Below are 22,518 nucleotides of genomic sequence, written 5' to 3'. Positions count from 1 at the left end.
TTATAATTAAAAAATAGAGGAAGATATTAATATTTTATATTAAAGCTGTCACATTATTATGCTTGCACTAGCAAAGGCGTGGCTGGGCATTTTTACACCAACTAAAGTGTTTGAATAATTAAGACGTAGCGTCAGCATACACGTCATACGAGCGAAATAAAGGCAGCAGTGATCGCAGTGCTTGCAGTAGCCTAGAGTCTGCCTTAAGCACTGCATGGTGGTTCGATGTCACCCGATGGTACCAATGTTTTCATACACTTCCTGGAGATGATGTCTGTAAGTGGGCATCTTTACTCCAGGCTGATAGGCGTCTAACTTCACCCAGCGATCGGACGTTCAGACATAGGAGGTGTCCTCATACCTTTTTGTTCAATCACATCATTTGCATATTTTCTTTCCTAAAGGCAGCGAACGAACGCAGCTTAGCGAGCGGGTCTGAGTGTGCTCCTATGTACTAAGCCTTGGAGAGAGATAACGTGGATGGAGATAAAGGACCTCATTCAGAGTCTCTCACTAGATGCGATCGCTCACCCCCAGTGTATGCAAATTTGTCAAAGTGACGCCACAGGAACCGATCGCTTGCCAAGGTATAAGCACACCCACCATATCTTAGCGAACGGCCAGCGTACGCCCAATCGCACAGGCAGAGCCACCCACCAGCACACGTCATCTCCAGGAAGTGTATTAAAACATTGGTACATCGAGGACAATCGGAAGCGATCGCAGCGCTTGTGGTTGCCTTACCCTACCGCAAATGTAAAATGGCAGTTTGGAGTTTTTTTGGTTTGGTACTTTGTCTCCATCCACATTATCTCTCTCCAAGGATTAAGGTGCCCCTACATCTGTGATGGATCACCGCTATGCAGGGATGTGATCAGAAATTTCCGATCGCCCGTCGGAAATTTCTGATCGCCCACCATCATTGTTCTGTAATCCGTCGCCGGATCTCAGACATTTGACAAGTGAAATATCCCCGATTTGACAATTGTGATCATGTTGGATTTCTGCGATCCTGTGATGCCAGGTTGCAGCATCGCGGGATTGCGGCAATCCATCGCAGGTGTATGGGGCCCATTAGTAAATCACCCAATAGTTACAATTTGTTTAACATTTTTATAGCACATTTGCATGATTTTTTTTTAAGGTTCATTATTAACATTTTTAGTCGTCTAACACTTAAAGTAAATAATAGGATTTGCTGCTGGGCATTACTGTGCATTCTAATCTCAAAAAAATTATTATTTACAGGAAAAAGGAGCTGCCTCGGGGAGGGTCTGGCACGTATGGAGATATTTCTTTTCCTGACAACCTTATTGCAGAAGTTTAATCTAAGATCGAAAACAGCTTGTAATGATATTGATATTACACCAGAACCAAAGACAAATTGGGCTGTTCCCAGGACATATCAGCTCTATGTGACCCAAAGAGGTTGACATATTTCGCATTTAATCAGTGATTATTTAAATAAATATATCTTTAATTGTAGTTTTGCCTTTGCGTCTGTCTCTGAATCAGGCCGAGTATCAATTCAGGTGTATCTTTATAAGTATACAACAAAACTGTGTGTTTGAATTAAGCAAGTGTAATTCAAAAAGTTAGGAAGGGTCTGATACAAATTTCCAATGTAACAGGTTGACTCATGCCTTCAGCTCAGTGCTTTGCTTCTACACAAAAATGAAACAATGTTAGCACAGATACAAGAATTTTATATCTAGCACATGGGTGTTGTAGATAATAATAGTAATTCAATAACCAGAATATAATCTATAGTTGAGCAAAAAAGTATGTTGCATAAGCCAATAACCAAAATATAATGTATGGTTCGGCACAGGGATGAATTCCATATATTGAAATAGAAAAATAAATAATTAGGCGTAATAGGTTTAAAATCTAGAAACCAATAATTTCTTATACCGCTTTTATACCTAAATTCCGGGTCTGACCCAGAGGCTGGAACCTTGTTCCAATCTGGATCAGACATGCAATTTCCCCGGCGCTGACCCAGGATATTCCCAAGTCGTCTCCAAGCGCCACTGAAGCCGGCCAATCGGCAGGCATGCAGCACTATCCGGGTCTTCGTGACCCGGATTGCCCCATTTACACTGCAGGGTTTCACGGGTCGTTCCTGTGTTAAACCCTGCAATAACCTGGGTTTTAGCTCTATTGTAAAAGGGGTATTATACAGTAAATGCTGCTCCTAGATGAACAATTCTTATCTGCTGAAAAACATAAACAAAAATAAGTGTACCAAGAACAAACTAAAGAGTACAATAATTGTTAGATAGATCGACAGATAGATAGATAGATAGATAGATAGATAGATAGATAGATAGATAGATAGATAGATAGGTAGGTAGATAGATAGATAGATAGATAGATACTGTAGATAGATACATTGATAATTTATTCATTAATATGATAACATGCAAAAATAATAGCATTTTATAGAAATCACATAGAAATATATAACATTTACAAGTGAACTCCAAAACAAATGAACAATGAAACCCAAACTTAAAAATAGTAAAAGGACAAATAGATTTGGAGTATAATGGTTAAAACCATTTAATCCTGGAAGAATCTTGGTATTAATTAAACGTCTTATAAAATTAGCTAAACAATCCAGTGTGGAAAACAATAGTAAATGTCAATGTTGCTTTAAAAAAAAAACTCAATATGATGATACAGCAAACAGTGCACCCATGGTTAGGAGGATGTTAAGCACACTCTTGTTCTTATAATTATGTGTGCAATGTGCCAATTGGCAATCCAGAGCAGAGGCACAGTCAATTTGACTGGTGTTCCAGCATCAGCTGCTATACCTGCTTAACCACCACTTAAGGGAGAAACTGCAACCACAAGCAGATTGCTGCTCAGTCTCCTGACCGCAGTTGGAGGCTCTTGGAAGCCTTGATTCTGTTTCCTTTTATTGAAGTTTTTATTGATATCTTGATTAGGTAAAAATCAAATAATTGGATTTCTAAGAGAAGAAAAAGAAGAAAGAGCTCTGTCCTATTGTGTGGCGCACATTGTTTAATTATTATAAAATAATAAATCTTCATTAGATATACATTAAAAGAAATGAGCTATATAATAATTCAGCGAAATAAGGGTTAAAGAAGTGACTAGTACCTCTTTGCCACCAAAAACTCAGGTCCGACCTGGGTTTTTGGACATGGTTCCAACCCTGGTCAGACCCAGGTCAGACCCATTTACACTGCACCTTCGATCTGGGTTACTCCCAGGTCAGCCCTGATCACACTGAACTCAGGTCTGCCCTGCTAAACCTGTGAGGTCATAAAAAGTGGGAGGTGACTGCACCACAACCACCAATCAGCTCATTTTAGGCATGACCCAGGTCGGATAACCCGGGTCGCACCGTTTACACTGCACCATTACCCGGGTCCATCCTGGGTCCAACCCTGGTAGCTACCTGGGTTGGATTGCTGGGTCACTTGACCTGGGTTATTTTTCAGACACCCTTTTACACTGAGCTGCGACCCGAGTAGACCCAGCAAAAACCCAGGTTTTTGCTCTGGTGTAAAAGGGGTATTAGTGAAAATTAACATGTGAATAAATGGTGACATAATAAAATTTTTATTTTAATAAATTCTGATTAAAAACTCATCGTGTGTCTTCATTATTAATTTGTCTTAATTGTTGTTGTAAATGTATTAGAATCAAGCAATAATATAAATAGTATGTTCTTAGATAGAATTCAAGTGAACAAATAGGAAAGTTAAAGAGGTGGTAATAAACCTCTAATTTATATACAGTGAAAATGCGTATAAACTTTTTAATGCAACAGTATATTGGATGAAGGGGGCACCCTCCTACCCTACAATGTCACACATATGTTTATTATACAAGTTGTGATTCACTGCAATATATCCTTAATTCAATCATTTCTTGAATATCAACAAAGTATGTAAGGAGTGCTACCACTCTGTAATATACTGACTCCCTATGTCAGTAATAAACGGTAGGGGATATTAATCCATAATGGAATTGTCACTTTGTAGTGGCATTCCCAAAAGTTATTCAACTAACAATTGTTAAAGAGGGATTTCCAGTATATTTAATTAAGAAACTAATTGAGGAGGCAATATTTAAGCATTATTTAGTTAATGTGCCCTATTGGGCATTGCTGCTACTTCTCACTCCTATACACTAGGGGTGAGCGGGTTCGGATTTCTGAAATCCGAACACCCCCGAGCCCCCCCGATCCGAGGCAGATCCGAGTCAGGCTCGACTTTTCCCGCCTGACTCGGATCTGAAATCGAGGCAAAACGTCATCATCCCGCCTTCCGAGTCTCGCGGGTTTTGGATCCTATATAAGGTACCCGCGTCAGCGCCATTTTCTCACTCGGCTGTGGACAGTGAAGAGGGAGGGTGGGAGTTAGGGATGGCTGGGCTGTGTAGTGTAGTGTAGTGTAGTGCAGAGTAGTGTTCTGCTGTGCTGTGCTGCGCTGTGCTGCTGTTGTCCACTACTTCAAAGTCCATAGGGGCTGGCTGTGTTGTGCTGTGCTGCTGTTGTGAATAGGGGCTGTGTCCACAACTTCAAAGTCCATAAGGGCTGGCTGGACTGTGTTGTGCAGTCAGTTCTCCATAGGGGCTGTGTCCACTCCAAAGTCCTGTGCAGTGTCCCAGTCCTAAAGGGGTGCTGTAGTGTTGTCCAGGGGGTGCTCTGTCCATCAGGGGTGCTCCCCCCAAGTGCTAAAAAAATAATATTTTTTGTGTGTTTGTGAATTGTGTGCGCAGTAGCCGCACGTGCATCAACAAAGTAGTGCCAAGCGTGCGCCTGTGTCATAAGTAAAGGGCCGGCTGGCTTGACCGATAAAGGGTGCTGTAACCCCCAAAGTACACTCCAGTCCAAACCAAAAAAAAATTATTTTCTGTGTTTGTGAATTGTGTGCGCAGTAGCCGCACGTGCATCAACAAAGTAGTGCCAAGCGTGCGCCTGTGTCATAAGTAAAGGTCCAGCTGGCTTGACCGTTAAAGGGTGCTGTAACCCCCAAAGTGCACTCCAGTCCAAACCAAAAAAAAAATTATTTTCTGTGTTTGTGAATTGTATGCGCAGTAGCCGCACGTGCATCAACAATGTAGTGCCAAGCGTGTGCCTGTGTCATAAGTAAAGGGCCGGCTGGCTTGACCGTTAAAGGGTGCTGTAACCCCCAAAGTACACTCCAGTCCAAACCAAAAAAAATATTATTTTCTGTGTTTGTGAATTGTGTGCGGAGTAGCCGCATGTGCATCAACAAAGTAGTGCCAAGCGTGCGTCTGTGTCATAAGTAAAGGGCCGGCTGGCTTGACCGTTAAAGTATGCTGTAACCCCCAAAGTACACTCCAGTCCAAACCAGAAAAAATAATATTTTCTGTGTTTGTGACTTGTGTGCACTGTGGCTGCACGTGCATCAACAAAGGAGCAGCGCCAAGCGTGCGCCTGTGTCCCATAAGTAAAGAGCCGGCTGGCTATTTTCTGTGTTTGTGTGCGCTTTAGCCGCACGTATATATCAATATAACATAAATGGAGGACCAAACTTTCTCCGATAAAAATAAAATAGGGAAAGATCAAGAACCACTTCCTCCTAGTGCTGTGGCTGCTGCTGGGAGTTGTTCATCATCCCAGAGAGGAAGTAGGAACATCACTACTTTTACTAAACAATTGACCCTCCAACAGTCCCTAGCGATGAGGATGAAGTACGACAGCAGTCATCCTGAAGCAAAACGTATAACTGAGGCCTTGACTGCTATGTTGGTGTTAGACGTGCATCCGGTATCCGCCATTAGTGCAGTGGGATTTAGACAATTGATGGAGGTAGTGTGTCCCCGGTTCCAAATCCCGTCTAGATTCCACCTGCATCCTCAAAGCAGCAGCGACAAGTGTGCGTCTGTCTGTTAAAGGGTGGTGACACCCTCAAAGTGTGCTACACAAACAATAAAAATATTCTTCTTTTTTCTGTCTTTGTGAATTGTGTGGGCTGTAGCCGCACTTGTATCCTCAAAGCAGCAGTGACAAGCATGCGTCTGTCTGTTAAAGGGTGGTGTAACCCTCAAAGTGCTCCAAAAAATCAAAAACTAATTTTTTAATGTGTTTGTGACTTGTGTGCGATGTAGCCGCATGTGCATCAACATAGTAGCAGTGCCAAGCGTGCGCCTGTGTCATAAGTCAAGGGCTGGTTTGGACATCTGGTCCGGACTGAAGGACGTGCCAACAATTTCTGACAAGTCTACTGTCACTGCATATGATACTGTCCCCAAAGCAGCAGCGACAAGCGTGCGTCTGTCTGTTAAAGGGTGGTGACACCCTCAAAGTGTGCTACACAAACAATAAAAATATTCTTCTTTTTTTTTCTGTCTTTGTAAATTGTTTGGGCTGTAGCCGCACTTGCATCCTCAAAGCAGCAGCGACAAGCGTGCGTCTGTCTGTTAAAGGGTGGTGTAACTCTCAAAGTGCTCCAAAAATAAAAACTATTTTTTTAATGTGTTTGTGAGTTGTGTGCGATGTAGCCGCACTTGCATCCTCAAAGCAGCAGCGACAAGCGTGCGTCTGTCTGTTAAAGGGTGGTGTAACTCTCAAAGTGCTCCAAAAAATAAAAAACTATTTTTTTAATGTGTTTGTGAGTTGTGTGCGATGTAGCCGCACTTGCATCCTCAAAGCAGCAGCGACAAGCGTGCGTCTGTCTGTTATAGGGTGGTGACACCCTCAAAGTGTGCTACACAAACAATAAAAAAATTCTTCTTTTTTTTTCTGTCTTTGTGAATTGTGTGGGCTGTAGCTGCACTTGCATCCTCAAAGCAGCAGCGACATACGTGCGTCTGTCTGTTAAAGGGTGGTGACACCCTCAAAGTGTGCTACACAAACATTAAAAATATTCTTCTTCTTTTTTCTGTCTTTGTGAATTGTGTGGGCTGTAGCTGCACTTGCATCCTCAAAGCAGCAGCGACAAGCGTGCGTCTGTCTGTTAAAGGATTACATCGGTGACAGCATCCAAGTAGGCATGTCAGACAGTCCGTACCTGTACTGGCAGGAAAAAGAAGCAATTTGGAGGTCCCTATACAATCTGGCTCTATTTTACCTGAGTTGCCCCCCCTCCAGTGTGTACTCCGAAAGAGTGTTTAGTGCTGCCGGGAACCTTGTCAGCAAAAGGCGTAGGAGGTTGCTTCCACAAAATGTGGAGAAGATGATGTTCATAAAATTAATTATCAACTCTTCCAGGGAGACCAGCCTCCACAACGTACAGAGGGACCTGTGGTTGTGGATTCCAGCGGGGACGAATTAATACTCTGTGAGGATGAGGATGTACACAACACTGAAGAGGGTGAGGAATCGGTGGATGAGGAGGATGAGGACGACATCTTGCCTCCGTAGAGCCAGTTTGTGCAGGGACAGATTAATTGCCAGCTTGTTTTGTGGGGGCCCAAACGAACCAATCATTTCAGCCACAGTCGTGTGGCAGACCCTGGCGCTGAAATGTTTGGTTTGTTAAAGTGTGCATGTCCTGTTTATACAACATAAGGGTGGGTTCCATTCCATCTTGCACCTCTTTTTTTTCCTTGCATTTTGTATAGTTTGGGGCCTAGTTTTTCAAACTGCCATCCTGTCTGCCACTGCAGTGCCACTCCTAGATGGACCACTTGTTTGTGCCGCCCACTCGTATCTCTTAGCATAGTCATCCAGCTACCTCTGTGCAACCTTTTGGACATAAAATCACTATTGTGAGGTGTGAGGTGTTCAGAATAGACTGGAAATGAGTGGAAAGTAAGGTTATTGAGGTTAATAATAGCATAGGAGCAGAAAAACCCACAAATTCTGTGATTTTAGCTGTTTTTATGCTTTTTTTCAAAAAAATACAGATCCAAAACACAAAACCCAGAACCCAAAACATGGAAGGGTGGTTTTGGCAAAACCAATCCAGATCCAAAACACGAAGAAAGATCCAGAGCCAAAACCAAAACACAAAACACGAAAAGTGGCCAGTGCACACCCCTTCTATACACATCAGTATATCCTTATGATTGAATCTGTTATTGATAATATCCCCTAAACATAGATTGTTGGGGTAATTATTACTAGGTTGTATTAAGGAATCATATGTATTATTTCCTTCTGAAGCCAGTCTCACATTGGCTACAATAATAGTATTATACATACATATTTTGCATCAATATTGCCAGTCACTGCTGGAATAAAAGGCTTTCTTGAGAAGGCAGTGTTTAAATATTATTTAGTTAATGTGCCCAGTTGGACATTACTGCTCCTTCCTGTGTAGTATTAGAGTAACACATATATATATATATATATATATATATATATATATTATGCAACAGTGTTGCTAGCCTACAATGATAGTGTTATACATATGTATTTAACAACAATGTTGCCAGCCACTGCTAGAGTAAAAAGGCTTGTTTGAGAAGACAGTATTAAAGATTGTATAGTTAATGTGCCCACTTGGACACCACTGCTCTTTCCTAGGAAATATTAGAGTAACACATACACACTATGCAACAATGTTGCTAATCACAACTATTTGCTCAATGAATGAGCTCTCTCATGCTGCAGTGTCCTGTATCACAACATATTAAATATTTCAGACATAGAAGACACACGGCGGGGATGCCTTGAAATAGCACACAGCGAAATGTGCGTCGGCAAACCCGCCGTGTGTCTTCTATGTTTGAAATGTTTACTATGTTGTGATATGAATATATATGCAAGCAATCTAATTATGTGAAGAAACCTGTTATGAGACAGGACGCGTGCAGAACAGGTCCTGCTTTGATGCTTGCAGTTCATTGACATGCTGCAGCAATTTCAGGGGCAGAGTGGGGGATGGTTGTATTGATTCATAATAGTCGCTAGTCGCTATTTAGCATTGCAAGTCGCTTAAAAAATAATTGCTTTCCAGTCCAATTGTGTGGTTCCAAAGCACAAAAAGTTAGTTATGTAAAGAAAAAGTAACATGATGAAAGATTTAACAATTAGAGTAAAAAGCAATAAAATAGTACAAGCCGATACATACACATGCACACTGGTCCCAGTATACAGTCATCAATCCAGAAGCCTGTGGTCATCAAAGAGGATGTCTGAAAACTGGGATCAGGACACAGCTTATATACCTGACAGAGTTCAGAGTTAACAAAGGGACTAGTTGACAAGTTTCCATTGGATCTTGCTTCTGGATTATCTGGTCATTGGTTGGTTCATACGGTGTTATCAGGGGTAAGGCAAGTCCTCAAACGGTCACATTGTGTAGTTTCCCGCAGAACAACTGGTTAAAACTAGCCACAACACTGCATATAGGTAATAACAATCTATGCAATAACCCTTATCATCCATAACTAGCGGACGCAAGATGCGACTTTTTTCCAATAGAAACGGATGTCTGCAAATAAATGGATTTAGTATGATACCAAACATGACATGTCCACTATATTGTAAACCTTAGATCTCACTTAAGTACATAATGCATCATAATTATTAATTAAAAATCTGGTTATCAACTGTTGTGAATGGGAAACATTTTATACATATGAGTTCGCATATGTGCTTCTGTGTATTGAAATAGGAAATGTTCATATGTATGTATGTGAATACGCATGTGAGTGTCTATGTGTACGCATGTGGATACACATACGAGCATCTCTGTGTATGCATATAAGTTTATGTGTGTGCGTTATTTGCATCAGTGTATGTGTGTGTGGTGGATTCGCATTTGTGCGCATCATATTGCACCGACGCAAAGTAGCGTCATGGTAACCCATCGTCAGACCATAGATTATTGGATCATCAGATAATAATTGCAAGCGATCATATCCAATAATGTGTCTTTGACAGTTGGCCTGCATTTACGGAAATGCGGGTGTGTTGCCTCAGTTTTCTGGGAGTGCAGGGGCTCGGGTCTGCATTTTCCAGAACAGATTTCTTGACCCCAGCTAAGCAGGTATGTTGCCCATTCTGAGTAAACGTCAGCTTACCCAAATTGGCGATCACTGGGGCCATCGTGACAGATGGTCCCCATAGTGATCTCAAGCTGCACCTTTAGGTGCAGCACTCAGATCGCAGATGCTGTCAGGAGGCATATTTTTTCCTACATATGCCTCGTGCTGCATTAGAGCATTAGTTGAGCCCTATTGTACAGCCGTATCCCTGCAGTTGTGCAATTCCTTCCATCTCTGAATCAGGCCCTGTGCTCCTGGAGAAACCATATTGTAATGCAAGGGTTAGCTCATAAATACTGGATGTAGGTTTGGAAAAGCAATTCTCAATTCTAAATCTCTCTGCAAAGTTCAAATCTGCCCCACCTGCAGTGCAACATGGTTTTGCCAAGGTGCAAAGTTAACTGTAACCTGAGTACACACTATGCGATAAATCATTCATGCTGCAGACGTGGGTACAGCCAATATGTATGTAAACAATGTAGGTCACAGTCATATTGTGTCAGCCATACAGCACGGTAGATACCGATGTATCTTGCAGATGCCTGTGTGTATGATTGACACACCGACCAACCCGTACACTGGATGCAGAAATCGCCGTCACTGATATCACACCTGGGCGGACAAATTTAAATGCCCTAGTATACAAATAGTGGCTATGAGAAATAAAAAAAATTCTCCAGCTCACTGCAAAAAAACAGCAATAAGATTTGAAGGGTGTAGTAGGTATCACTGCTGACAGTGGAAGCCCGGCAGGGGTGGAGATCCCAATTGCTAATTAAGGTAAGAACCACCAATCTAATTCCCTACCCTTACCCTCCTTTAGGGGTGCCTAACCCTAACCTCCCCCCCAGTGCCTAACCCTAACCCCCCCCTAAGTGCCTAAACCTAAATACCCCTTCCCCGCAGCTTAAACCTAAGTCCCACAGGGGGGTGCCTAACCCTAAACTCCCCCGGGGGTGCCTAACCCTAACCCCCCTTCCCCTAGCCTAAACCTAACCCTCATGGGGGGTGCCAAACCCCAAGTCCCCCTGGGAGCCTAAAACCTAACCCCCCCATGGCTGTCCGCGCCCAGCCCCCGGCTTACCTTCGTTCGGTATGCCAGGCATCAAGCTCCCGGCGTAGGTCTAATGACAGGTGTTGGGATTTTGATGCCTGTGATTAATACCTTGCCGGGATTAGACAGTTGGGAAGCCGGTGGTCAGCATTTAGACTGTCAGCTTCCTGACTACATCCCGATTTGAATACTATATGACACTAGGGGGTAAATTTACTAAGATTCGAGATCTTTCCAATTTACAATGAGCTTATTCTTGTTGTACCTTGTCAGAATACGGGTGCTTTTTTCACTTTTTAACTCTCAAATTTACCAACAGGCGATTTGTGCAAAATGGAGTTGGCCGATGGTGAAGCAGATATCTCCACAGACTATCACGTTTTGAAGGTGATTACTCACCCGAGATTACAGAGTTTTCTCTCTGCCTAGCTTTCCCGAGCAAGCAGCCTGCACATATCAGTGAGATATGTGTAAGCTGCTTGTGTGTTGTACCTGTAAAAAAAGGTTTACATTTAAAAAAAAAATTACTTAGAGTCCTCCCCAAAAGCATTACCAGCCCCGAAAATTATGGGGAACAAAACGAGAAGGGTTCCACCATAATTTAGGAACCAGCACCAGGCTGCAGGGCCAGTCCTGGTTTAAAATATAGGGGGGGGAATTGCGTAGGGGTCCCCTATATTTAAAACCAGCACCAGACCCAAACTGACCGGGTGTAATGCTACAGCCAGGACACCCTATTACCGAATCACAAGTGAGATAATTAGCTCCAACTATGGGTCTTTTAAAATGTGTCAGTGAGTAATGTGCATATGCTAGGTGACCTTGAAAACATGCTCTGTGTGGGGTCCTGAGGACCGAGTTTGAGAACCACTGCTACATGATAATAGTAATCCAGATATCTTTGTTGCATATATTTGCAAACATATGTTCCCAAATGAGGTCCTCAAGGTTCCCCAACAGTTCAGTTTTAGAGATATCCATGATTGAGCACAGGTGACTTAATTAGTACCTCAGTAAATTTGATTTAACCTCCTGTGCTCAAACATGGATATATCTCAAACCGGAACTGTTGGGGAGCCTTGAGGACTGCGTTTGGGAAACTCTGGTTTAAGCCATCTGGACCATATTAAGGCACTTTGGAGGGGGCAGCCAGAATGTCATCAAGTATGCTTCAAAGTAGGTTAATATAATGTGTTAAACCTCTGTTGATAACAGGTTTATGTGAAGACGGCTGGCTTCTCATTCACACAGTTGCAAAAGGACTCAAGGGTAATAAACCAAGACATCCTAGCATTGCAAATACAACTCTTATCAGAAGTAGAGATGAACAGGTCCGGTTTTCCGAGAACCGAACCCACCCGACCATAGGGGATCCGAGTAAGATCCAAGTTCGGCTCGCAGTTTTCCTCCTAAGAGCCGTATTCAAATAGTTTTGATAAAGTTTCACCTGCCCTACTTTCTGCCTACATAGCGTATTTGGATGCAGAAACTTATCATGCAAGCCCTGTTATTCGCCCTATTCAATTCCAAACCACACGAAAATGGCAAGCAGCGAAGTCAGAACAGGCGGAAAGTGCTGTCAGAATCGGGGAAATCAGCCTGAATACTCCAAAAAGATCCACTAACATTGGGGATCAATGTAGCTATGCCAGAATAGCTCTAACAGGGCCGTAACTAGGGTAGTGCGCCCAGTGCCATGGCACAGGGCACCGCAGGGCAGGGAGCACTATTTGGGCCTGTCAGTTTTCTGTTTATTATCATTCTCACTTGTAGCCTTCTCTTATTTTATCCCCAGCATCTAATGGCCTCCCCTTTCTTTTTTCTGGCCTTTCCCCATGAGGCTATGGCCCTTTTTCAGGTGTGTTATCTCCCTATTTAAAAAATAGGGGGGCGCCAATGTTCTTTCTGGCACAGGGCACCAAAATGTCTAGTTTTGGCTCTGAACCCTAATAAAACTATTTGTGATACTGAAGTTGTTTCAATAGCTTCTTATTAGTATTTTTGCACAAGTGGTGAAGAATGGCATTAAGCAGTATTTTTTGGTGAAAATAAGTAGTCCTGTCAAATTCGGGGTACATGAAAATAGGTGCTAGCATATTTTAAAGTCTCTAAGGTGAAGTCATTTTAAAAAAAAAAACACACATGTTGCAAGCACTTCCCAAATACACCTGACCCATCCTTGCAGACTTCTAAAAAGTCTATTGAGCTAGTTTTTATGCTTGTACCGAACTTTTTACTTTTTCAACACCAAAATGCAAGTACTTTTTGGGGTGTTCTTAAGTTTTTTTCCGGGATTTTTTGACACAGTTGTCCTTTGGGGTCTGTCTCAAAGGTTCTGATTGGTTTCCCCACCATTGCACCCCAAAATAAAAAATGTGCTCTTCTTTTTACCTACTATTCAGAGGTGAATCTTTTTCACCTATTACATTGCATTGATTTTCCGCGTATGCGAAAAGCGGATGGAATTGGATACAGAGATAAGTTTCTGCCATGCGAAAAGCTGAGATTGGCAATATTTTTCCGCAGATCACAGCTTTTTGCATCTAATTAAGTATGGCCCAAATTTGAAATCCAAAACGAGGAAAAACGTCATCATCCCGCTGTCGGATTCTCACTGGTTTTGGATTGTATAAAGGTCCCGGTGATCGGCGCCATTTTCACTCCAGCTGTGGAGTGTGTACAGAGCAGACAATCTCTGTTATCTATAGTGCAGTCAGTGTTGTGTGTTGTTGTCAGTGACTTGTCACTATTTATTCAAGGGTGCAGTGTTGTCAGGCTGGGGCTGCAGTACATAAAGTGGGAGGTGCACTGCTGTGTGACTCACTGTTGTCCTGTCAATCAAGCGGCAGGGGCTGCTGCACAGAAAGGGGTGCTGCTGTGTTGTCCTTTCCATCAAGGGGCTAGGGCTGCAGTTCATAAAGGGGTGCTGTGTCATCCAGAGGTGCTCTGTCAATCCAGGGGTGCTCTACCCCAGTGTATAAAAAATAAAAGTTTAAATTAAAATCTAACTTTTTTGTGTGTGTGTGTGTGTGCTAGGTAGTTACCAGTTAGTAACTAGTTAGGCTATTATTGTTCAGTGACACTGCCGGCCAGAACTCAGTTTATCATCTACGTATTTGTGACTCTGCAGGTGGTCTGTCCACACTCCGCTGCTTCGCAGGGGTGCTTTGTTGTCCATAACGGATTGCTTGGTTGTTGATCATCAAGGGGCTGTTGCCTCATCCAGTGGTGCTGTCCCACAGTGTAAAATAAATAAAAGTGAAATATAAAATTAGCATTCCTCCAACATTTTTTTTTCTTTTTTTCGTATGTGTGTGTGGGTTAGCAACTTAGCTGCGCTGTTATTGTTCGGCGACACTGTCGGCCAGACCGCAGTTTATCATCCATGCATTGTGACACTATAAGTCGTAGTATGGTATGTTATTCTTATTCATAAAAAATATTGTGACACTGTAAGAGATAGCGCAGTGTATTCATAAAAATATAGTGACACAATAAGTGGAAACGCAGTGTAATATTCAACATGTATTGTGATACTGTGAGTGGTAGCGCAGTGGAGTAAAAAAATATATTGTGATGTTGTAGGTCATTGATACTGCAGTGTAATATTTGGTACAAATACAAATTGACGTGTGTTGTACCCCACTTCATTGGTATTTATTGACATGGAGAACAATCAGATGAGATAAGAGCAGAACCACATGCTAGTGCTAGAGCTGCTGCCAGAGCCACCAGTCATGAAGATACTAGTCTGTCTACGTCATATACTAAGGGCCCAAGGGCATATAGGGCTTAAGTCAGGGCATCTAAAATAAAAGAAGCAAACTTTTACAATGGTAAAGAAAAAAACATCAAAGGGAATGTTAGCTGCAGATAGACATAAAATTGGCAATATACCTTTCACCACACTAAGTGGCAAGGAAAGGCTAAGGTCTTGGCTTTTATCTATGACTAGTGGTTCTATCTATTATGATGATGTAAGCACAAGTGAACATGCTGACATAGAATCGAGGATGCTTCTGTGGAAGTGCACCAGGATGAGGAGGATATATGTGTAGCTGATGCTAATAAGGATATTGATGATGAGGATGTTGATGATGAGAATGTTGTTTGTGTAAATTAGGCACCAGTGGAAGAAACAGTTTTTGACAATGAGAAGGAAAAGCCCATTGTCATGCCTGGGCATAAGACAAAAATATCCACTTCTTATGTGTGGAATTATTTCTACCCAAATCCAGACAACAATTGTCAAGCCAACTGTACCCTTTGTAAAACCAGAGTAAGTAGAGGTAGGGACCATAACCATCTTGAAACCTCCTAGGAATTTCCTCCCTGTTACGTCATCTGCAGCGATGCCATCAAAAAAGTTTTAACAAAATTCTGAAACGTTGGCTAAAAAGAGTAATAACAAGCAGTCCAGTGTCAGCTAGCTCTCTTCTCTCTGCTAGATCAAGGCACTTGCAATCTTCACAAACAACACCTTCATCAACAATATCCTCAATTATGGAGCGATTAGTTTGTTTGGGCCCCCACAAAACAAGCTGCCAATGGCCAGCTAACATTGTTGGCAATGATCTCTATGCGCATGAACTGGCTTTACAGAGGCAAGATGTTGTCGCTATCATAATCCAATTCCTCACCCTCATCAGTGCGTACATAATTTTCACACAATATTAATTTGCTCCTACTGGAATCCACCATTACAGGTGTCTCTGTAATTTTTGGACGTGATTGGTGGTAAAGGTCTTTCTCATAGAATTTGTAGTTCATTTTGATGGACATAATCTTTTCCATGTTTTGAGGAAGTAGCCTCCTATACCGATCACTGACAAGGTTCCCGGCTGTGCTGAAAACTTTCTGAGTACACATTGGAGGGTGAGTAGCTCCAGTAAAGCAAAGCCAGTGTGTGCAAGAGCCTCCAAATTGGCATTTTTTCTGCCAGTAGTCAAACAGACTGTCTGACATGCCAAGTTTGGACGTTATCATTAAAAAATTTTAAATAGTCCTCAACCATTCTTTGGAAGCTGACTGTATCAGATGGATTCATGGAAGAGGCCTCATTAATTATAGGCAGTTTTTTTAGACCTGACCAGATGTCAAAACTTGGTTGTGTTGATTCATCTGCATCACTAGTGGGTCTTTTTGAAAAGTTTATTTTTTTCTCAGCAGATGCACTTGCTAGAGAAACTGAAGGAGAAGCCATTGCTGAATCATGTTCCACTTGAGCTGACAATTTGCTTACCAACAGCTCTTTACATCTTTTCAGATCTGTGTCCATTGGGAAGAAAGATGTATGACTTAAACCTATGATCCAGCATGGTCGCCAAAATGTATTGATTCAATTGTAAGATCTTGACAACCCTTAGATCCTCACAAAGTGAATAAAGTACTTGATCTACAAGTCCGACATTCTTAGTGGAATTGCTTTGTTTCAGCGTCTCTTTCAGTTTCTCAAGCTGCTTTTCCAACAGTCTAATTAGGGGAATTACCTGACTCAAGCTGGCAGTGCCTAAGCTCACTTCACAGGTGACTACTTCGAAGGGTTTTAGCACTTTGTACAACACAGAAAGTATTTTCCACTGAGCTTGAGTATGGTACATTCCCCCTCCTCTTCCTATGTCATAGTTTTCTGGGTAGCTTTGGAAGGCTTTTTGCTGTTCCTATATCCCCTGAAGTTTATGTGGGTGGAGTTCCACCTTGCAACTATGTATTCAGCTGGTAGCAGGGCAAATTCAACATTTCTTGCAGGTGCTGCAATCTTCTACATGCACCTGGTGAATTGTAAAAATGTCCTGCATGGCCCTGTTATTTAAAAAAAATAAATGATAAAAAATTGCACCACCAAGTTGGTTGCGTGATTCACCCAGCTGTAATCCTCTCACAATTTTGGTGGCGTAGTCAAAAATCACAAATCCTGAGGAAAGTCCAAGTGGTGTAAGCCATTTTGCAATGACTTCCCTGAGTTTTTCTAAAAGGTTGTCAGCAGTATGCCTTTTAGTGAAACTGGTGATACACAGAATAGCCTGCCTGCTGCTGCTGTTGGTGCCGCTAAAGGCAATACACCCACCCAGAGAGCTGCTACAGACATGTAATCTTGTGTTTGCTCTGTTTTGCTTGTTTGCATATCTGTGGTTAAGTGGACAGTGGGTACAACAGAATTTTGGAGGACACTAATTAAGTTTTTTTTTTTTAACATCCCTGTACTGGTTGGGAATTGCTTTTCTAGTGAAGTGGAAAATAGATGAGATTTGGTAGCGGGAACACAGGACCTCAATTAACTGTCTAAAACCCACTGCATTATTGGCAGATATTGGACGCACATCTAATACCAGCATAGATGTTATGGCATCAGTGATCCACTGTGCAACTGTGTGACTGCTGTCATACTTGCTGCCCCTTGCAAAGGATTGTTTAACAGTCAATTTTTTTTTTAACTACTACTAGTAGTCTTCCTGGTCCCCTTCTGAGATGAAGATCCACTCCCAGCAGCAGGCATAGCACTCAAGGATTCTTCTGGGGCAAGGACTGATGTGAATGATTTAAATATTTTTTGTAAATGCCTCCCTTCTCTCTTAAATTATCTTTAGAATCAAAAAATGAAAATAAATTTACTACTAATCAAACCTTCCTTTCCCTGCCTTCAACTACATACATACTCCAACTCCCTCAGGCCTCTTGAATAATAAAAACATTTGTTTCCTGATGTGCCATGTTGGAAGTTGAACTGCCACAGCACTGAAATCTTCTACATGTGGTTGCTGAATGACAAAAATTTCCAGAAATTTTTATTGCCATAGACAGCATCCCCTATATGCCCCTTTAATTAAAAAATAATCTGAACCAGCAAGTTGATTTGGTAGGCAATACATGGTAGTTTTTCTAGTTTACCTAGTTTTTTTCATTGCTCCCAACCCCAACCGGTTGCCCCAGGACCCAGGTGAATTGATAAGCTGTTATAAATAACAGTTTAGCTCAATAAACAGCTGCCTCCTTTGTATGTAGGGGACTCTAAGCGGAATAACTGGATAATGTAGATTGTGTAAATGGTGGGTGTCATGAGAGACACCAGAAATATGAACAGTGGCACAGAGCATCTTCCTGCCAGGATGTGTGCAATAAAGTGCAAATACATTGAATACAAAAATTAGTTATGTATATTGGTCACATTACATATATATTTACATGTTACATACAGTGCGTAAAGCAGGCTGAGGTAACCTTAGGCATGCCACCTATTGTTGATAATCAAATTCCAGTAGGCCAGGCAAACAGCATGGATGCTGGGAGCTGTAGTTCAACGGAGAACTACAGGCTGCTTTCTGATGTAAACAGCAAGTCTTGGTCCCATTATCCCTCAATACCTCCCAGGGCACAAAGTAAATGTTTGTTACAGTGTGTACTATTTAGCAGCACCTCCACAAGCAAGGCCACTGCATTTCTATAGATTGTAAGCTTATGAGCAGGGCCTTCCTATCTATATATCTGTGTGTTATTACCCAGTTTTGTTCTATTTATGCTTCCAATTGTAAAGTACAATGGAATATGCTGCGCTATATAAGAAACTGTTAATAAATAAAATAAATACATTTCTATTAGATGTATAAAAAAAATCTCCTCCAGATCAAAGATGTCTTTTAGAACTTCATCCTACATTGATCATCTCTCATAAATTTTCTTAGGAATCAAAACATTAAAGTAAATAAATTAAAAACTAATCAATCCTTCCATCCTTTCCCCGTCTTCAGTCCATAAACATATTCCAACTCCCTCAGGCCTCTGACCTAGTTCTTGATTAATGAAAACATGCTTGGATTTGAAACTTCCCAAGGGATCATATAGTTTATTAAACTGCCATCCTGTCTACTAGTGCAGTGCCACTCTGTGCCATGTTGGAAGTTGAACTGCCACATGTTAGTGACTCTCACTGCTATCGCTTAGCTTAGACAGACAGCTAGCTCAATGCAACATTTTAGCCTAAAACTAGATGAAATCAATATTGTGAGCTGTGAGGTGGTCAAAATTGACTGGAAAATTACTGGAAATAAATGTTATTGAGGTTAATAATAATGTAGGAACAAAAACAGGCCCAAATTATGTGATGTCAGCTGTTTTTATGATTTTTTAAGAAAAATACTGATCCAAAATCAAAACACACAAGGGTGGTTTTGTAAAACCAAATCCAAATCTAAAACATGGGGGTCGGCGCACAACCCCAATCAAAAGAGCTGTCCTTTGCAGTTTTAAACACAATTGGTCATGTGTGTGCGATTAGTAGTGTGATGTATCACATTCAAAATATGATGCTTGATGCATCCCGTTCAGGGGGCCTGATTCAGACCTGCTCGCGAGCGTTGAGCGCTTGCAAGCAGGTCGATTTTGCCCTAGTGCACATGCGCACGACGGAGGTGGCTCCGTCGTGTGCATGCGCGAGTCCCGAATAATGATGGCCAAGCCGACGTTATGGGTCTCGCACCAAAGGGGATGTGCTGTCAATGGTGATTGACAGCACGCCCCCTTTGGTGGGCGTGCCGGGGCGTGACTGCCCAGATGGAGGCGTTCCTATGGGAACGCCTACCATCTGGGGCCAGCCCCACTGACATCACTAGTGATGTCATTGGGAGTGCTTTTGGCTCTGATAGAGCCAAAAGCACTCCAGGGCTTGCGGCAGCGAGACCCTACTGCAGAGTCTCGTCACAAGCCCGATGGTCGCGATGGTCTTGACCATCGCGACCATCATTTTGGCCGCTCACTATAGCTGTGGATGGTCACCCAAAGCTATGCGAGCTGCCAGGAGGCTGCTCCAACAAGGAGCAGGGACGGCCCTGATTCAGAGCGAGCACTCTGTCAGAGCGTCCGACTCTGAATCAGGGCCAGTGTTCCACTGTGCAAACTGTGAGCTTAGATGGTTAAATCAATTGACTGTGGTACTAGTTAAGTCACCTAGGCTCAAGCATGGACATCCTCAAAACCTGAACTGTTAGGGTGCCTCAAAGACAGAGTTTGGGAACAACTGAATTATATATGCTGCTACATAAACAGAAACCTATTAAGAGGGGCCCATGTGCATTCCCCATCCAGGGCCCTCTCTCCAGTAGTCGGCTGTGCACTAACCGTAGCAATAGACTCTGGGCACTATTCTGTGCCCAGAGTCTTCTGCGCATGCACAGGTCAAAGAGAAAATGGTGTGGCTGCCATTTTCTCAACGATTTCCCTACTTTGAATGCACAAAACGCTGGGAAAATTTCCACGATGGCCATTTTCTAGGTGTTTTGTGCAGAGCTACAGCCAACGCGGGACTTTTGAGTGGTAAGTATTAAAAAATATGTGTGTGGGCCCCCTAGACCCATGGGCCCATGTGCACTGCACACCCTGCACCCATTAATAATACGCCCCTCAAATCTATTCCTCGGGACACACTAACAGTGCATGTTTTCAATATCTCCTTACTGGAGCACAGGTTGAGCATTACTGAACTGATACATTTAAAAATTCCAAAAGGTGGTTCCAATTATTGCACTTGTGATTCTGTGAGAACCAGAAATCATGCACTGTTAGGGCAATTTCACACACAACGGTTTTCTCTGGGCAGAAAAAAACCTGAATTTTTTTATTCCTGAGGATCAGGTTCTTTCACACACAGCGGTTTTGTGCCATGTGTGATGTTTTGGTGCGACTAAGACTACTCCTCTTGGAGTTTCTCAGTTCCATCGGGCGACCCGCACCATATGGTTATGGACAGTCAATAAGTACAGTAAGGACACATGAGAAGATAATCAAACTTGATAGACTAGGTTGTAATATTGTTGGAGACCTGGGATGGGGGGAGGAAACACTGGAGTTCAGAGGGAAATGTGGTGGCTGCCATGACCTGCATTGTTGTTTGAGAGAAAGGAGACGCTCCATATAAGCAAGGGGCACTTTGTGTGATGCCCCCATAAAAATAAAGGTATGAAATGCTGCAGAGTGCAGCAAAACCAGCAAAGAGAAGTTGCAACAATTGAATTCACATGCAGAGACAAAGTGGGAGATCTATCAAAGATTGTACAGCCATGGCCAAAGGTTTTTAGAATGACACAAGTATTGGTTTTCACAAAGTTTGCCGCTTCAGTGTTTTTAGACCTTTTTGTCAGATGTTATTATGGTAAACTGAAGTAAAATTACAAGCATTTCATAAGTGTCAAAGGCTTTTATTAACAACTACATTAAGTTTATGCAAAGAGTCAATATTTGCTGTGTTGATCCTACTTTTTCAAGACCTCTGCAATTCACCCTGGCATGCTGTCAATCAAATTCTGGCCCACATACTGACTGATGGCCGCCCATTCTTGCCTAATCAATGCTTGGAGTTTGTCAGAATTTGTGGATTTTTGTTTGTCCACCCGCCTCTTGAGGATTGACCACAACTTCTGGGCCACATACTGACTGATGGCTGCCCATTCTTGCCTAATCAATGGTTGGAGTTTGGCAGAATTTGTGGGTTTTTGTTTGTCCACTTTTCTCTTGAGGATCGTCCACAACTTCTCAATGGGATTAAGGTTTGGGGAGTTTCCAGGCCATGGACTAAAAATGTTTATATTTTGTTCCCCGAGCAACTTAGTTATCACTTTTCCTTATGGCAAGGAGCTCCATCATGCTGGAAAAGGCATTGTTCATCACCAAACTGTTCTTGGATGGTTGGCAGAAGTTGCTCTTGGAGGTTGTTTTGGTACCATTCTTTATTCATGGCTGTGTTCTTAGGCAAAATTGTGAGTAATCCCATTCCCATGGTTTAGAACCCACCGCTTAGTAAATTTTGCCCTTAAACTAAAGCTGCCCACACACATAGTGATAAATCTCACGATTAAGACGATTTTGACAAATTGTCACGACAAAACATAAGGAATATGCACAAATAGTGACTTTTTACTCACGGTTTTGATCTCGATGTGCGTCCCCGCTCGCCGTATCTCGCATCCTGAGATCTGCCGTGCTGTAGGGCAGATATGCTAATCTGCGACGCGATTGGTCTCGATCATGAGGGTTTTTTTACATGATTAATCGCACAATTCGGCGGACATGACGGAATTTGATTAACACAAGCCTGTACACGCCCCAACTCCACCTTGTGCAGCATCATGGAGAGAAGAGAAAAGAAGCACGGTAGAGCCTGCACACCAGAAGTGTGAATTTCAGCTTTTTGGTGTGCCACCCACCTACCCACCAATGTGTGCCACCCACCTACCCACCAATGTCTGCCACAAAACAAATTAAATGCATGACCCAGCCACCGCTCACCAGAATGGGGCGGGTGGTGGCTTGGTCATGCATTCACTTCCCACCTACCCACCAATATAACATTCCTGTAAAAAAAACCATTTAAAATACAATAAAAATACATTGAAACCCTGGAAAAAAAAATAACAATACTATAAAAATATATTACTTTAATCTTATGTCCTTAATATTTTTTATTCCCAGCAATGTCTATGGATAGCGAACGAGAGTTTGTGACTGGATTCCTGGAGATCCTCCAGTCAAAG

The 22,518-nt window shown here is 42.3% G+C and overlaps 1 protein-coding gene across 1 annotated transcript in view; it reads left to right on the top strand.

Moving 5' to 3' along the window:
• The window catches only part of LOC148502869 (cytochrome P450 2C20-like), a 28,999-nt gene extending 27,514 nt beyond the window's left edge, over window positions 1-1,485 (top strand). The window contains exon 9 of the mRNA XM_088449290.1: window positions 1,249-1,485. Within this exon, the coding sequence (XP_088305416.1) occupies window positions 1,249-1,433 (185 nt within the window). The 3' untranslated portion in view covers window positions 1,434-1,485. The remainder of the gene's footprint in view (window positions 1-1,248) is intronic.
• Window positions 1,486-22,518: the final 21,033 nt, after the last annotated feature.

This window comes from Taudactylus pleione, unplaced genomic scaffold (assembly GCF_031769625.1).
Source record: "Taudactylus pleione unplaced genomic scaffold, aTauple2 ptg000481l, whole genome shotgun sequence".
NCBI classification, from domain to species: domain Eukaryota; kingdom Metazoa; phylum Chordata; class Amphibia; order Anura; family Myobatrachidae; genus Taudactylus; species Taudactylus pleione.
Note: the sequence above shows the minus strand (reverse complement) of the source record. Positions and strands in the feature narration are given on the sequence as shown.